At 46.5% G+C, this 18,427-nt stretch overlaps 1 protein-coding gene and 1 long non-coding RNA gene across 4 annotated transcripts in view; both read left to right on the plus strand.

The window, feature by feature from the left end:
- The window catches only part of BTBD19 (BTB domain containing 19), a 47,530-nt gene extending 29,492 nt beyond the window's left edge, over window positions 1-18,038 (plus strand). For all 3 annotated transcript variants that reach the window (XM_073544420.1, XM_073544418.1, XM_073544419.1), the window contains exons 4-8: window positions 396-455; window positions 14,494-14,562; window positions 16,966-17,097; window positions 17,433-17,558; window positions 17,634-18,038. In XM_073544420.1, the coding sequence (XP_073400521.1) occupies window positions 396-455; window positions 14,494-14,562; window positions 16,966-17,097; window positions 17,433-17,558; window positions 17,634-17,768 (522 nt within the window). In that variant the 3' untranslated portion in view covers window positions 17,769-18,038. The remainder of the gene's footprint in view (window positions 1-395; window positions 456-14,493; window positions 14,563-16,965; window positions 17,098-17,432; window positions 17,559-17,633) is intronic.
- On the plus strand, window positions 2,195-12,610 carry LOC141048640 (uncharacterized). The gene is made up of 4 exons (XR_012220103.1): window positions 2,195-2,238; window positions 5,232-5,321; window positions 6,819-6,935; window positions 12,164-12,610. It is a non-coding gene; the product is annotated as an uncharacterized lncRNA (long non-coding RNA).
- Window positions 18,039-18,427: the final 389 nt, after the last annotated feature.

Genomic DNA, 18,427 nt, shown 5'->3' on the forward strand with positions numbered 1-18,427 from the left:
ATTCAATGCATTGACAGTTGCATAAAAAATTGTCCCACCACTAGGGGGAGCTCCCTGCATATAGAGATATATGATAAGATTCTGACTGTCTGCAGCCACCACTAGGGGGAACTCCCTGTATACAAAGATGTATGGTAAGATTCAGCCTGATTGCAGCCAATACTAGGGGGAGCTCCCTGTATACAGAGGTACATGATATATTGTCTGCCTGCAACCACTATGGGGAGCTCCCTACATACATAGGGGTCGATTGATCAAGACTGGCTTTTTTTTTTTTTTTTTTTTTTTTAGAGCAATTGCAATTTATGCAAAAAATGTGATTAAATCCACCATTTGTTTCCTAGCATAAAAGCCTTGGAAGTTCTCGGAGTTGTATCTTTTTGTCTATTTTACAGCTTTGTGTGGACTTCATCAGTCGGACGCTGACGGTGGACATGGCCTGTGAAGCTTTACAGGTAGGAGACTGCGCAGTGGCTTATTATACAAGATTGGGAGTAATATCTGTAGCCGCAGAGGCTGCAGCGATGTATACAGTATATACCTGGGTGTCTGATTCAGCAACGCTTTTACTCCAGAATTCTGCAGTAAAAAGCTTTGAAAAGTCACAAAATTTTGTCGCAACTCGAAACTGCATTAAAATTTTGTGACTTTTAACGTTCTCGCCCCATTTTTGCCCAGCTCTGTCGACGTAGGTGGGGTGGGATGGACTGTGGGGTCAAATTCATGATAAGCGGCTGTGGATGTGCACACGACGCCTTTTTCATGCAGATTCCATTGTAGAAACCGCTATGTGAGCAGAACTGGATAGGGACAGGGACGGTCACTAATAAAAAAGACGAGCTCTTAGAATGATAAGGAATGGAAGCACGAACTATATTAAAAAGTTTCAGAACTTTTTTTTTACTTTTCTCAAACTGCATGACATGTATAGTAACATCATAACAATCATATAATTGCGCATACGTGCGGTTTTAGTATTATTTGCTCTTTCTCTTCCCTATTACATATTTTCACGATACATATTTTTTGCAAAAATTCCCTTTTTGGATTTAGTTCCAGTTGATTTAGTCTCTGAGATCTCATCGGCTGAATAGCGGCACATAAACATCCATCAGTCATTGTGCCACCATGAATGATCTGCTGTCGCAGAGGGGACAAGCCTCTCTAAATGTCATGCTCCTCTTGTGACGCTGGTGGCAGTTATCTGGACGCGTCACTCGCTACTGCGGACATCTTCAGAACTCTTTGTAAAACTTCTGAAAAGAGAAAAAATAAATTTTCTGACACAAGATCAATGGCGGCACCAAGTTGACTGATGCCTGTCTAGAGTCGCCCGATCCCCTCCAGAGTACTTCTTAAAGATCACATTGCCCGTCCAGTCTTATCTCTAAAATACCAGTAACTGGCTTCCGAGCTCTGTACCTAAGCCTACCATGTGTAATACTGTATCCTAAGCTGCTGTATCTACTGCTGAACTTCTGCATCTAAGTTTTTTGTGTTACTGTCTTCTGACCTCTTATATCTAACCGTATCATGTGATACTGACTATGTATCCAATACTATCATGTGTGATCGAGTTCACTGCTGTATCTAATGTTATAGTGAGTGATCCTGTCTTCTGAGCTGTGGTATCTTTTTTAAAATCAGATACATTTTTATTAAACATCCCAAAATTTAAAACAGATATGACATGACAATACTTGTTTTACAATGCTACAGTAAACTCCCCTCCCCCCATGGAGACCTTTTCCAATACAAACAACACTTCGTCCATTATTAACAATGTCCAAAAATATATCAGTTAGCCATAAGTTTTGCGCTACACTAGAATATACAGGTGTTACTTTAATTAATCCTATCCGACCACGGCTGTCACAATTTATGGAAATATTCTTGCTTATTCCTTTTGAGGTAAATATTTCTTTCAAGTTTGAACAATAAAGTCGATGATCCTCCCCGGTTCGGTGGAACCGGTTGTTAAAAAAGCAGCCGGTTCCCGAACCGGGGAGATTTACAGCCGCGATCCGGTACTGTGTGCGGCCGTGCCCTCTGTTCTGTGACGCGGCCGGCAGCAGACACAGCCGCCTGCGTCACAGTGTATCGGGCCGGGAGCTGTGCACGGCCGTCACCTTGACAGCTGCGCAGCTCCCGCTCCCTCTCTACTTCCGGGTCAGGTGTCGGGCCGACATGTACCTGGACGCTAGCTGCAGAGAGGCGCTGCTGGGGAGCAGCTGTGAGGTAAGTATGGGAAACTTTTTTTTTTTTTTAAATGAATTCAGTGGGTGAGGGTGCAAACATGATGGAGGGGGGGCGGGTGCAAACATGATGGAGGGGGGGCGGGTGCAAACATGATGGAGGGGGGTGAATATGGCAGCACATGATGGAGGGGGGTGCGGGGGCAGCACATGATGGAGGGGGGGAATGGGGCTGCACATGATGGAGGGGGGTGAATATGGCTGCACATGATGGAGGGGGGTGCGGGGGCAGCACTTGATGGAGGGGGGTGAATATGGCTGCACATGATGGAGGGGGGTGAATATGGCTGCACATGATGGAGGGGGGTGAATATGGCTGCACATGATGGAGGGGGGTGAATATGGCTGCACATGATGGAGGGGGGTGCGGGGGCAGCACATGATGGAGGGGGGTGAATATGGCTGCACATGATGGAGAGGGGTGAATATGGCTGCACATGATGGAGGGGGGTGCGGGGGCAGCACTTGATGGAGGGGGGTGAATATGGCTGCACATGATGGAGGGGGGTGCGGGGGCAGCACATGATGGAGGGGGGGTGAATGGGGCTGTACATGATGGAGGGGGGGTGAATGGGGCTGTACATGATGGAAGGGGTGAATATGGCTGCACATGATGGAGGGGGGGCTGGGGCAGCACATGATGGAGGGGGGTGAATATGGCTGCACATGATGGAGGGGATGCAGGGGCAGCACATGATGGAGGGGGGTGAATATGGCTGCACATGATGGAGGGGGGTGAATATGGCTGCACATGATGGAGGGGGGTGAATATGGCTGCACATGATGGAGGGGGATGAATATGGCTGCACATGATGGAGGGGGGAATGGGGCTGCACATGATAGAGGGGGGGAATGGGGCTGCACATGATGGAGGGGGGGAATGGGGCTGCACATGATGGAGGGGGGGAATGGGGCTGCACATGATGGAGGGGGGGAATGGGGCTGCACATGATGGAGGGGGGGAATGGGGCTGCACATGATGGAGGGGGGGAATGGGGCTGCACATGATGGAGGGGGGAATGGGGCTGCACATGATGGAGGGGGGTGAATGGGGCTGCACATGATGGAGGGGGGAATGGGGCTGCACATGATGGAGGGGGGTGAATGGGGCTGCATATGATGGAGGGGGGTGAATATGGCTGCACATGATGGAGGGGGGGTGAATATGGCTGCACATGATGGAGGGGCGAGTGGGGCTGCACATGATGGAGGGGGGGTGAAGGGGGGTGAATGGGGCTGTACATGATGGAGGGGGGTGAATATGGCTGCACATGATGGAGGGGGGTGTGGGGGCTGCACATGATGGGGGGGGGGGGTGAATGGGGCAGCTGTACATGATGGAGGGGGGTGAATGGGGCTGCACATGATGGAGGGGGTGATTGGAGCTGTACATGATGGAGGAGGGTGAATGGGGCTGCACATGATGGAGGGGGGGAATGGGGCTGCACATGATGGAGGGGGGGAATGGGGCTGCACATGATGGAGGAGGGGTGAAGGGGGGTGAATGGGGCTGTACATGATGGAGGGGGGTGAATATGGCTGCACATGATGGAGGGGGGTGTGGGGGCTGCACATGATGGGGGGGGTGAATGGGGCAGCTGTACATGATGGAGGGGGGTGAATGGGGCTGCACATGATGGAGGGGGTGATTGGGGCTGCACATGATGGAGGGGGGGAATGGGGCTCACATGATGGAGGGGGGGAATGGGGCTGCACATGATAGAGGGGGGGAATGGGGCTGCACATGATGGAGGGGGGGAATGGGGCTGCACATGATGGAGGGGGGGAATGGAGCTGCACATGATGGAGGGTGGTGCGGGGGCTGTAAATGATGGAGGGGGGTGCGGGGACTGCACATGATGGAGTGGCGGGGAGTGGGGCTGTACATGGAGTGGCGGGGAGTGGGGCTGCACATGATGAAGGGGGAGTGGGGCTGTAAATGATGGAGTGGGGCTGTACATGATGGAGCTGCGTTAGTGGGGCTGCACATGATGGAGTGGGGCTTCACATGATGGAGTGGGGCTGTACATGATGGAGTGCGGCTGCACTTGGTGATGGAGGGGGTAAGCGGGATTGCACATGATGAAGGGGGACTGCACATGATGAAGTGAGGGGTAAGGGGGACTGCACAGGATGAAGTGGGGGGTAAGGGGGACTGCACTGGATGAATTGGGGGGTAAGGGGACCTGCACATGATGTGGGGGTAAGAGTGACTGTACATGATGGGGGAGTGGGGCTGCACATGATGAAGTGGGGGTAAGGGAGACTGCTCATGATGGAGTGGGGGGGTAAGGAGGACTGCACATGATGAAATGGAAGGGGGATAGGGGGCTGCAAATGATGAAAGGGCACTGCAGATGAAGTGAGGGGTGATAGGAGACTGCAATGGATGTAAGGGGACTTCAAATTGAAGTGGGGGGACTGCCAATGATGATGTGGGGGAGAGGACGGGGGACTGCAAATGATGAATTCATTGTGAGTGACGGGGAACAGCAATTTAATTCAAGGTGGGGGGGTGAGGAGAGCAAATGATCTATCTGGAGAACAAATAAAGAATTTTGAGTGTGGGGGAGTAAGTGATGTATTGAATGTGGGGTAGAGCAGATAATGAAGGGTGGGAGAGAAAGACATGACAATGAATTGATGCGGGAGGTGCATGTAAATATAATGAATCGAGGTTAGGGTTAGAGCGGGAGGTACATAGTGGGGGGCGTTGAGGTTGAAGTGCTTGGTAATGAATTGGGGGGGAAAAGTACTGGTGCTAATTTATATATTATGTGGGGAAAGTGTCATTTATAGTTAGTGGGTGCACAGTGGTGGATTATAATTTATATTTGGAATGGTGGGTTGCATAATAACCAATTATGTATTAATGGTGGGTGCACATCTGTATTCAGATGTGTAGTGTAGAAGAAAGGGAAAAACTGGGGAATGTGCTCTGGAAGTGGTGCTCTAGGTAACTGTTATTTCATGCAGAGACGAGTCCTGGCTGGAAGAAGTGATGGCGGTCTGTGCTGAATGAAAAAGAAAAGCAAAGATGAAGGACTTCACCTAGAGACGTCACTGGTGAGTCAGTGGTCTGGCCATGGTGTGGCGGTATTTGTTCCTTGTATGTGGTATTATTCGGTGACCATGTGGTAGTAATATGTGGTCTGGTCATGGTGTGGCACTATTTGTTCCTTGTATGTGGTATTATTCAGTCATTATGTGGTGGTAATATGTGGTCTGGTCATGGTGCGGCGTTATTTGTTCCTTGTATGTGGTATTATTCAGTCACTATGTGGTGGTAATATGTGGTCTGGTCATGGTGTGACGATGTTTGTCCCTTGTATGTGGTATTAATGGTTATTTAAAAAATGTAAATGTATGTGACTCATTCCCTTAAAGAAAATTACATAATTATATATTTATTTTTAATAGTTTAGAGTAGAGTAGGGCCCGGCCGAAAGATTCTCCCATGTCGTGGTATCAGCTTAAAAATAATTTGGCCAGAACAAAAGCTGCTGGTTATATGAGTGATCTGGTGTTTGATGGGAACTGTTAATATCAGAATGTAGTGCACAGCCTGGCCGGCCGGACAGTCAAGTGACATAGCTGCATAGAAATATATGCAGCTGTCACACTCGGGTCAGGAGAGCCGCTGGCCAGGCTGTGCACTGTTCTGATCTTATTCCAGTTTATTTTTTTTTCAACTGTTTGACTGCACCCCTACTTGTATATGTTTGAGGAAAAGGTGTGTGTAAATGGGTGTGGCTTAATAAATGGGTGTGGCTTAAAATGGGTGTGGTTTTCCTACACATAAACCCAGAACCTGTTAAAAATTTGAATCCCACCCCTGCCTTGGACAGTCAGAGTTAGGCTTCAACCCCGCTTTAAATAACCTATCAGGGGTTCTATACACCCTGTGGATCACATACAGCTGCGACATTCTCCCAGGCTCACTCATGGATATCTTAGGTGGGAGTCTATTCTAGAATATGTACCATCGTCTCTTATCTCTCCCAGGTCTGTCTCCCACTTCCTTCTAGCTTTGATAGGGTGTCCTCCCAGAAAGGCGTATAGCAGGTCTCTGTATGCTTCACATATTGCCCCTTTTGTTCCACTATTTTTGAGTATAAACTCTAACGTGAGATCCATTTGTATTGCTATAGGCCCTCTTCTGCTTTGTGTCTGAAATTTGTGCTGAACCCGTCTATATTGAAAGAGATTTAGCCAGGGATTAGGGAGCGCTAGGCTTCCCTCCACTTTCGGTCTCTGCAGTATTTCCTGTTTAAGTCTCGGACTCTTCTTACCCCATACTAATTCTCCAAATAGTGATTTTATCCTACAGAACCTGCTCATTGGGATCAAGATGGGAGGGTTATGCAACATATATAGCAGCTGCGGCATCACAATCATTTTGGTCTATATGACTCCGGCAGCTGTAGATCTTTGTCGGCCTTGGGGATGACCACAACATTGGCCTCTCTCATAGATGCGGCAGCACTCCCCTCTCTAACGCCTCGTTAAATACCCCTAGCAATTTAGTTATTAATGCCTCATTGAGGTGTTTGTATATTTCAGCTGGGATGCCGTCTGCCCCCGCTGCCCTGTCCCCCGCCATGGACGCCAAAGCCTCTCTTAATCCCTCCACTGAGAGCGGTTCGTCTAGCCAATTCCTGTCTTCATTACTTAACGTAGGTAAGTGGGCCTCCCTTAGGAGCGCATCAATCTCCCCCTCCACCTGCTGCACCTGTGAGGAGTATAACCTCCTGTAGAAGCCCCTAAAAACTTACAAAATTTGCTCCCCCTGTGTAACTACACTACCATTCTCTAGTTGTAATGCCTATACATGTGCCTAATCTCGCTTCGCAGAAGCCACCACTGAGATCAGATGTCCTACATTTTCCTCTCTGCATAGAAAGCTTCTTTTTGAAATGCCCTCAACCTCTCTGCCTTACGCAAATGTAATTTATTTACCTCCTCCTGAGCGACCTTCATGCGATTTTGAATGTCCTGTGAGCGTTGGTTACTCAGCGCTTCCTCCGAGGCCCTCAATTCCTCCATTATCGCTATTTCTGGAGATAGTCTTATACCTTGATATATCTCTGAACAAAATCCCTCTTAAATTTGCCTTCATAGTGTCCCAAACAATATGTTGCTCTGCACTACCCTTGTTAAGCCTAAAAAATTCCGCTATCTCCTCACCGATCTTCCCCATGTCTAGGAATTGTAACCAAAAAGGGTGAATCTTTTATCCCAATCCCGATTTACTCCCTTGGTCCTAGCACCACTAACGGACTATGTTCCGACAACACTCTCGGTAGATATTCCGCCTCTTGTACCAAATTATCCATCCGTTCATTTCCCAAGGCTACGTCTGTACAGGACAGAGAGCCATATGTTGCCAAATAGCTGAAAATCTTACACACTGCAAATACGTATTGACCGTCCTTGTCTATCACCACCTCCTCAGACGGCATGCTTGTGTGTACCAGCATTGACATCCCTCTAGCATAGGCTGAGAATGTCGAATGGTGCGCCTCTCTCACCCATCTCTTCTGTAACAAAGCTATTTTTTCACTAATTAAGTGTGTTTCCTGAAGGCAAATCACAAAGGGCCTCTGTTTCATAATATATTGCGACATTGCTGTACATCTCCTGTTATTAGATAGGCCTCTGACGTTCCAGCTCAAAATTTTAACCCTTCCTCCCATCATAATCAATTATATCAGTATTTCCTCCCCCCCTTTGGTCTCCATCCCCCCAACACCTACCACTCCCCAGTTCCCCATTTTAGGCTATGTGCCCACGTAGCGATTCTCATGCAGAATAAACCTGAGCAGAATCGCACACCCTGCTCCCGGGAAAACGCATGCGGTTTTTGACGCGTTTGTCAAGCGTTGTTGCATGCGTTTTCCTAATCATTTTTGCCCATATAATTGATGGTATGCATAATCGTGTGCGATTCCGCAAAATTAATGAACATGCTGCGTTTTTAAACGCTAAGCGTTTCCACAGCGATTAAAAACGCACCATTAGCACAACATGTGCGTTTTTCATTGCAAATCCATTGGATGCTTTTCTTAAGTGTTTCCGCAGCAGAAACTCTTGTCTAAAAGTGCTGCAGAAACGCTTAAAAAACGCAACGTGGGCACACAGCCTTAGGCTGTGTGCCCACGTTGCGTTTTTTAAGCATTTCCGCAGCGCTTTTAGACAAGCGTTTCTGCTGTGGAAACGCTTAAGAAAAGCATCCAATGTAATCATAATGGAATCCGCACATGTTGTGCTAATGGTGCGTTTTTTTCCGCTGCTGTTCATTAATTTTGCGGAAACGCACGCGTTTCCACATACATTCAATTGTATTGCAAAAAAGCATAGGAAAACGCATGCAAAAACGTTCTACAAAAGCGCTTCATAAAAGGCATGTGTTTTCCCGCGAAGAGGGTGTGCGTTTCCGCTCAGGAATATTCTGCATGAAAAACGCTACGTGGGCACATAGCCTTAGGCTGTGTGCCCATGTAGCGTTTTTTAAGCGTTTCTGCAGCGCTTTTAGACAAGCGATTCTGCTGCAGAAACGCTTAAGAAAAGCATCCAATGGATTTGCAATGAAAAACGCACATGTTGTGCCAATGGTGCGTTTTTAACCGCTGCGGAAACGCTTAGCGATTAAAAACGCAGCATGTTCTTTAATCATTAATTTTGCGGAATCGCACACGATTCTGCATACCATCAATTATATGGGCAAAAACGCTTAGGAAAACGTATGCAAAAACACTTGAGGCTGTGTGCCCACGATTCGATTTTTAAGCGTTTTTGCCCGATTTTCGGCGCGAAAACGTTTAAAAATCGTGTACAGAACGCCCCCCATGCATTCCTATGGCATTCCGCACATGCTGTGCTAATGCTGCACTTTTTTCCGCAGCGGAATCGCATCGCGGAAAAAATCGCAGCATGCTCATTCTTTTGTGCGGAATCGCAAAGAATTGCCGCGATTCCGCACCCATAGGAATGCATGAGAATCGCTTACTTCCCGCATGTGGCTATGCCCACCATGCGGGAAGTTAAGCGTCTCATGTGCGGTTGGTACCCACGGTGTGGAGGAGAGGAGACTGTCCTCCAGGCCCTGGGTACCATACCCCTGTAAAAAAAAGAATAAAAAATCGGGGTATATTTACCTTCCGACGTCCCGCGCTGCCATCCCGGGCCTCAGCGTTCCCAGTAATGCCTTGCGGCAAGGTCCTGTGATGACGTAGTCTCGCGTGACTCTAGCGGTCTCGTGAGATCGCTATAGCAACGCGAGACCAACGTCATCACAGGTCTCGCAAGGCATTACTGGGAACGCTGAGGCCCGGGATGGCAGCGCGGGATGTCGGAAGGTAAATATACCCCGATTTTTTTTTTTTATTATTTTTTACATTCATTCTTTTACTATTGAGGCCGCATAGGCGGCCTCAATAGTAAAAACCTGGTCACACTTGTCAAACACTATGTTTGACGAGTGTGACCAACCTGTCAATCACTTTCCAAGCGATGCTTCAAATCGTTTGGAAAGTGCTTGATAAAATCGCGGCAAAATCGCGAACAGAATCGCGGTAAAATCGCGCTGAAAAAAACACGCGATTTCTGGGAAGGAATCCGGTTTTCAGTGTCCGGATTTAAACGCTACGTGGGCACATAGCCTGAAAAAAGCTTACAAAAGCGCGTCAAAAAACGCATGCGTTTTCCTGGGAGCAGGGTGTGCGATTCTGCTCAGGTTTATTCTGCATCAGAATCGCTACGTGGGCACATAGCCTTAAACTCAACTAATAAACTACCCCTCAAACTTCCCCAACCCTCCCCCCACAAAAACTTTCTCAACCCTTTATTTTAATTCCTATACTGCCTTCTCTGCATGAGAAAGGGGAACACTTTTCCACAACCTAGCAGTTATGAGGGTCCGAGTTTTCGGACACTTTACTACTCTTCTAGGTAACTCTCCACCACTTCGTCTCTCCCGCCCACCATTAACAAAATAAAATGCCAGTTGCGCCGCCGAACACAACCATCCCGAACGTTTTCATCCTGTAATACCACAGGACAGTGAGCTGTGGTATCTAATACTGTCACGTGTGATGTGGACTGGTCTGCTGTATCTAATGGTATTATGTGTGATACTGCCTGCTGTGCTGATGTATCCAAACTTATCATGGGAGATCCTACCTGCTGAGCTGCTGTATCTAAGCGGTAATCAGTTGGATTTGTCTTTCTCTCACTCTCATCGGCCTCACAAAAATAAAAAACAAACTGACTATAAATCACTGGTTTCCAGTCTACACCAGTACCACTTGAAGGGCCTGTTAATGGGAGCCGGCATCTTGAAACAATTCCCAGTAAGTAAAGTAAATGTCAGCAGATTGTTGCCCCCAGTATAATACCCGCAACCCTCAATTTCCTCCCTGATTATGCAAACACACTAAATGCTATATAATATTTATTTTACCCCTACAGTGACCATGAAAAAATGAAAAAAAAACATTAAAAAAAGAAAAAAAAAAAAAAATATATATATACTCTGTCCTCCTGCTCCTGGACCTGTCCTCTGCCTTTGACACAGTGGACCACCCCCCATTACTACAGACCCTCTCATCTCTTGGCATCACAGACTTGGCCCTATCCTGGATCTCATCATACCTAGCAGACCGGACATTCAGCATCTCCCACTTGCACACCACCTCCTCACCTCGCCCCTTATCTGTCTGAGTCCCACAAGGTTCAGTCCTAGGACCCCTGCTCTTCTCCATTTACACCTTCGGCTTGGGACAGCTCATAGAATCTCACGGCTTTCAGTATCACCTCTATGCTGATGACATACAGATCTACATCTCTGGACCAGATATCACCACCCTACTAACCAAAATTCCACAATGTCTGTCTGCTGTTTCATCCTTTTTCTCCGCTAGATTTCTAAAACTTAATATGGACAAAACAGAATTCATCATCTTTCCCCCATCTCACTCGACGCCCCCCCAATGGATCTATCCATTAAAGTAAATAGCTGCTCACTCTCCCCAGTACCACAAGCTCGCTGCTTCGGGGTAATCCTGGACTCTGATCTCTCTTTCAAACCACATATCCAAGCCCTTTCCACTTCCTGCCGACTTCAACTCAAAAATATTTCCTGGATCCGTACATTCCTCAACCAAGAGTCTGCAAAAACCCTAGTCCATGCCCTCATCATCTCCCGCCTTGACTACTGCAACCTCCTGCTCTGTGGACTCCCCTCTAAAGGGGGTTTTACACTAAGCGATATCGCTAGCAATATCGCTAAAACGTCACTGGTTTTGTGACGTTATAGCGATATTGCTAGCGATATCGCTATGTGTGATGCTTACCTCCGACCGGCTCCCCCGCTGTCCATCACTGATCGCGCGAGAATGTCCGGCTCCATTTCTCGTCGGGCGCTTCCTGCTGTGACGACGAGCGACGCGTGGAGGCGGGCGGGAGGATGCCAGGATCGCTGTGTATGAAAGGTGAGTATCGTGCGCTGCGTCGCTGCTGCATCGCTGTGAGATCTTTCTGTGTAAAAGCTCACTAGCGATCATTTAGCGATGCACCAGCGATCCTGACCGGGTCGGATCGCTGGTGCATCGCTAAATGTAAAAGGGCCTTAACACTCTCGCACCCCTCCAATCTATTCTAAACTCTGCTGCTTGACTGATCCACCTGTCCCCCCGCTATTCCCTGGCCTCTCCCCTTTGTCAATCCCTGCACTGGCTCCCCATTACCCAAAGACTCCAGTTCAAAACCCTAATCATGACATACAAAGCCATCCACAACCTGAGTCCTCCGTACATCTGTGACATCGTCTCCCGGTACTTACCTGCACGCAACCTCCGATCCTCACAGGATCTCCTTCTCTACTCCCCTCTTTTCTCCTCTTCCCGCAGTTGCATACAAGATTTCTCCCGTGCATCACCCCTACTCTGGAACTCTCTACCACAACATATCAGACTCTCACCTACTATAGAAACTTTCAAAAAGATCCTGAAGACCGACCTCTTCCGACAAGCCTACAACCTGCAGTAACCACTGATCCACCAAACCACTGCATGACCAGCTCTACCCTCACCTACTGTATCGTCACCCATCACTTGTAGATTGTGAGCCCTCGCAGGCAGGGTCCTCTCTCCTCCTGTACCAGTCGTGACTTGTATTGTTTAAGATTACTGTACTTGTATTTATTATGTATACCCCTCCTCCCATGTGTAGCGCCATGGAATAAATGGTGCTATAATAATAAATAATAATATATATATCTCCACCTGCATATCCTCCTGAAAAAAATAAAATATTATAATAAAAAAATCAAAATACAGTCATATGTTAAAGTTTGGGCACCCCTATTAATGTTAACCTTTATAACAATTTTGGTTTTTGCAACAGCTATTTCAGTTTCATATATCTAATAACTGATGGACTCAGTTATATTTCTGGATTCAAATTAGGTTTATTATACTAACAGAAAATGTGCAATCTGCATTTAAACAAAATTTGACCGGTGCAAAAGTATGGGCACCTCAACATAAAAGTGACATTAATATTTCGTAGATCCTCCTTTTGCAAAAATAACAGCCTCTAGTCGCTTCCTGTAGCTATTAATGAGTTCCTGGATCCTGGATGAAGGTATTTGTGACCATTCCTGTTTACAAAACAATTCCAGTTCAGTTAAGTTTGATGGTCGCCGAGCATGGACAGCCCGCTTCAAATCATCCCACAGATGTTCAATGATATTCAGGTCTGGGGACTGGGATGGCCATTCCAGAACATTGTAATTGTTCCTCTGCATGAATGCCTGAGTAGATTTGGAGCGGTGTTTTTGATCATTGTCTTGCTGAAATATCCATCCCCTGCGTAACTTCAACTTCGTCACTGATTCTTGCACATTATTGTCAAGAATCTGCTGATACTGAGTTGAATCCATGCGACCCTCAACTTTAACAAGATTCCCGGTGCCGGCATTGGCCACACAGCCCCAAAGCATGATGGAACCTCCACCAAATTTTACTGTGGGTAGCAAGTGTTTTTCTTGGAATGCTGTGTTTTTTAGCCTCCATGCATAACGCCTTTTTGTATGACCAAACAACACAATCTTTGTTTCATCAGTCCACAGGACCTTCTTCCAAAATGTAACTGGCTTGTCCAAATGTGCTTTTGCATACCTCAGGCGACTCTGTTTGTGGCGTGCTTGCAGAAACGGCTTCTTTCACATCACTCTCCCATACAGCTTCTCCTTGTGCAAAGTGCGCTGTATTGTTGACCGATGCACAGTGACACCATCTGCAGCAAGATGATGCTGCAGGTCTTTGGAGGTGGTCTGTGGATTGTCCTTGACTGTTCTCACCATTCTTCTTCTCTGCCTTTCTGATATTTTTCTTGGCCTGCCACTTCTGGGCTTAACAAGAACTGTACCTGTGTTCTTCCATTTCCTTACTATGTTCCTCACAGTGGAAACTGACAGGTTAAATTTCTGAGACAACTTTTTGTATCCTTCCCCTGAAAAGCTATGTTGAATAATCTTTGTCTTCAGATCATTTGAGAGTTGTTTTGAGGAGCCCATGATGCCACTCTTCATAGGAGAATCAAATAGGAGAGCTACTTGCAAGTGGCCACCTTAAATACCTTTTCTCATGATTTGATACACCTGGCTATGAAGTTCAAAGCTCAATGAGGTTACAAAACCAATTTAGTGCTTCAGGAAGTCAGTAAAGAGTAGTTAGGAGTGTTCAAATCAAGAAAATGATAAGGGTGCCCATACTTTTGCACCGGTCAAATTTTGTTTAAATGCAGATAGCACATTTTCTGTTAGTACAATAAACCTCATTTGAATCCAGAAATATAACTGAGTCCATCAGTTATTAGATATATGAAACTGAAATAGCTGTTGCAAAAACCAAAATTGTTATAAAGAAAAAAGGTTAACATTAATAGGGGTGCCCAAACTTTAACATATGACTGTAGCAGCGTCAGCTCCCCAAAAAATGGCTTAAAAAATATAGCTTGTACCACAAAAAAAACCCTCTGATACAGCAAAAGGAAAGGTCAAAAGAGAAAAGAATCACCGGCTTCACCCATGTGCCCTCATAACCTTGGAGACTGTACTGGCAGCCAGTGGTGGTCACCCAGCACCTGTAGGGTACCGACTGTGACGGATGCTGATTTAACATTGCGATGATGTAACATTGATTGTCTGTGTCTTACATTTGTTCTCGATTTTCAGGCCGCGGTGACTTATGGTCAGAACGACTTGCGACAGAGATGCCTGGCATTCATAGAGCGCCATACTGCGGTGAGTAGCCACCGGGTGGTGGTTTGGCGGCACAAAGGGCCATTATGTTGATGACACCCAATTATACGCTTCTTCTCCTGACATCACGACAGCCTTTCTAGAAAACACTGGCGATTGTCTAAACGCTGTGTCTAATATCATGTCCTCACTATATCTGAAACTGAACCTGTCAAAGACTGAACTCGTTGTGTTTCCTCCCGCTACTAATGTACCTACACCCGACATTGCCATTTCCGTGTGTGGTTCCACTATTACTCCCCAGCAACATGCCCGCTGTCTTGGGGTCATACTTGATTCCGAGCTTTCCTTTGCCCCCCACATTCGATCACTGGCTCGCTCTTGTCATCTGCACCTCAAAAACATTTCTAGAATTCGACCTTTTCTTACTTTTGACTCTGCAAAAACTCTTACTGTTTCTCTTATTCATTCTCGTCTCGACTATTGTAACTCTCTTCTAATCGGTCTCCCTCTTACCAAACTCTCCCCTCTCCAATCTGTCTTGAATGCTGCAGCCAGGATCATATTCCTCACCAATCGTTACACCGATGCCTCTACCTTGTGCCAGTCATTACACTGGCTACCCATCCACTCCAGAATTCAGTATAAACTTATTACCCTCACCCACAAAGCCCTCAATGGCTCAGCACCACCCTACATCTCCTCCCTTGTTTCAGTATACCACCCTACCCGCGCCCTCCGTTCTGCTGATGACCTGAGGTTAGTATCCTCAATAGTCAGAACCTCCCACTCCCGTCTCCAAGACTTTACACGTGCCGCGCCAATTCTTTGGAATGCACTTCCCAGGTCAATACGATTAGTCCCCAATCCCCACAATTTTAAGCGTGTCCTGAAAACGCATTTATTCAGACTGGCCTATCGCCTCAACACATTAACCTAACCTATCCCTGTGTGGCAGAGCCAAAAGTTTTACCATAACCAGGTTCCCAGCATCATGTTCCCACATGCTTTATGCATCCATTAACCCTCTGTGTCTGTACTGTTACACACTTAACATTATGGCTGGTCCATACAATCAGGGCAACTGTTACCACCCACCTTTCGTGTCTCCCTCTTTCCTCATAGACTGTAAGCTTGCGAGCAGGGCCCTCACTCCTCTTGGTATTTGTTATAATCTACTGTATGTGATTATTGTTATGCTGTAATGTCTATTGTCTGTACAAATCCCCTCTGAAATGTAAAGTGCTGTGGAATATGTCGGCGCTATAAAAATAAAATTTATTATTATTATTATTATTATGTTAGGATATTCATTAGGAGATTGTTACTTACCCAGTTCTAGATGTAACAAGCGTACCCCCAAACAGCAGTTTCATGTGGATTAGTTTCTGGGGTATTTTTGTGCCGGGTCCCCCCCCCCCCCCCCCCCCCGGAGTAGGGGGGGGAAGGGATCTTCTGGATTGTAAAGTAAAGGTCAGGGGGTCTACAGGTCACCTCACTTGAGTGCAGGCTGTGACAGATCTACTTGGCCGCCTCCTCCTCCTTCTTGTATTGTGTCTTTGTCGTGTCCCATTGTTTTTTAGGGTCGGGCACAGGCGGCTCACATCTGCCGGGTGAACGTTATTTAACGCCACGACATGAGCCAGGAATATAAAGGCAGCAAACAAAAATGTAGGGTTTATTCTGGGGACATTACTTTGTGCCATTTGTCACAGCATTGAGAGAGAAGTAAGGTAAAATTAGCAGCAGATGGCGTCCATTTTTTGCTAATGTAGACCCCTCAGGCCAATCTGCGCTGGCTGATTCATAGACATGGATGCCCACAAGATGAAGGCAGCCGCATAGATTATTGTAGATGAATCTGTTATACGCATCCAGCAGACGATGTAAGGGCGAAGGATACTCATTGCCCCATAACTTTGATCATCAATGGCGCCAAAACAACAGGGCCGAGCACAGGGCGGACTACAGGGTATGAACCTGCAAATTTCAGTTGGTTTGGCCGATTGTCCCCTAACATATGATGTAAGAGGGCAGAAGGATACGGTACATCCAATTTTGTTCTCTAAGAGATAATTTGTGCCCAGAGGAGTCTGGCAGCTGCTCTCTCGTAGAGAACATAGGCAGACTAAGCACCCCTGCGTATGAGATATTCGGGGGATATGGCTATCGGGCGAACAATCGGCCAAACCATCGTTGTGACAACTTCAGTCTCGGATTTGATATAGAAGTTGGTTGTCAGCAATATTAGAGGGGAATATGTGTGAGGATGTCACTGATAATCTATTAGGATGATTATGGATTCTGTGCCGAGATGTTCCTCTTCTGTTTCCTGTGTGGGAATTATCCAAACAGGATGTAAACTGAGAATAAACATCTTACGAGTACTTTCGATGTCCTCAGCGCTGACCTCCAACCTTTTCTCATGATTGCTTTTCCTTACAGGAAATCATTAAGACGCAGAGTTTCCGGGAACTCTCCGATCTTGGAATTGTCAGCATTCTACAGAGCGACCGGTTGTCTATTGATGAGGTTCCCCTTATCCAGGCAGTCCGGGAGTGGGCATATGTCAGCTCGGTAAGGATCCTGGTGTAGTTGTGTGTCGAAAGCTGTTTTTTGAATTAGAAAACATCATTGCATTTTGCCCTTGGACCTATTAACATCTGAGTCATGAGCTGTTTTGGGTCTTATGCCTCAATGCTGCAAGAAGCACATGGTGAATTTAAAGTCTTAAAAGACTTGTTTCAGTCATGGAAGTCATGCCCTAATTCACTGCATAGGCAATAACTTCCCGACCTCTGGGACTTCAACTGATTCTGAGAACTGGGGTGCTGAAGAGCCCTGTGTGGATGGAACGGTGGTCCTATTATAATGCCATATGTGTTTGTTAATACTTACCTTTCCTTTGTAAGGTGGTTCTGGATGTCCCGGTGTCTGTGGTCGCTCAAGACGCGGTGCGAGAATTACGTCTCATCCTCCTGTCACCAGTTGAACTCACTACACTAGAGCAGGAAAATGGCAAAGACGACCTCATCCCGGTGAGATGCGGGGACAGGGATTTCATCCTCATATATTATAACTTGCTCCTTCTAACCATATCTTCTCATTATTAGGAAATCCAGATTGCTCAGGCCTGGAAATTTCATGCCCTGAAAAAAGTCAGCAACTCCCACCCTCATCATTTTCAAAGGAGGAAGGGGACCCTGGGGAGAGAGCACCACAGTTACTTGTACTCCCCCGCTAAATAATTTAGATAGTCATCGCCTGGGACCAAAAGTAGACAGAAAGGGTCTTCTATAACAGCCAGACGAGCAGTTGGATGTAGAGAGATGGTTGACTTTGGTGACCTCGCCCAGAATGGAGTGTGAGCTCTGATGGCAACAGCTACCAGTTCTGGTCATAACACTGGCAGGAAGCTGCACCAAGGAACACTCACTACCGCACTGTAAATAATTCACAGAAAGATTTTAGATTTTATTATAATAACCATAAAAATGTTTTTTTATTGGAGTGTGAAACAGTGTCAACAGCTTCTGGTATTGCAGCATTCACAGGATTCTTCACCTGGCTGTTCTAGGACCCTTACCCTGAATGATGCAGTAATACAGGATCTGAGCATGTAGCGCTGTACACAGCTGCAATCCGAGTTCAGCCCCCATTGTAAATTCAGACTATTTGCTAAACTTACAAACTTTGGTTTACTGCAAACAGACTGAAACAAGAACAATGTAAATTTCTCAACATAACTAATATCTTCAAATTCAATGCAATATGTCACTTTTACTGATTCCTGGAGTCACAGATGTATATGCCCCTTTATGACAAGTGTCTTTAGTACTTAGTAGTGCCCCTCTAGCTGTTATAACCTGCCGCAAACTTGATGCATCGGCAGATATTGGCTTCTGGT

Source organism: Dendrobates tinctorius, unplaced genomic scaffold, assembly GCF_039654945.1.
Source record: "Dendrobates tinctorius isolate UK_male_01 unplaced genomic scaffold, ASM3965494v1 ptg000138l, whole genome shotgun sequence".
Classification (NCBI taxonomy): Eukaryota; Metazoa; Chordata; class Amphibia; order Anura; family Dendrobatidae; genus Dendrobates; species Dendrobates tinctorius.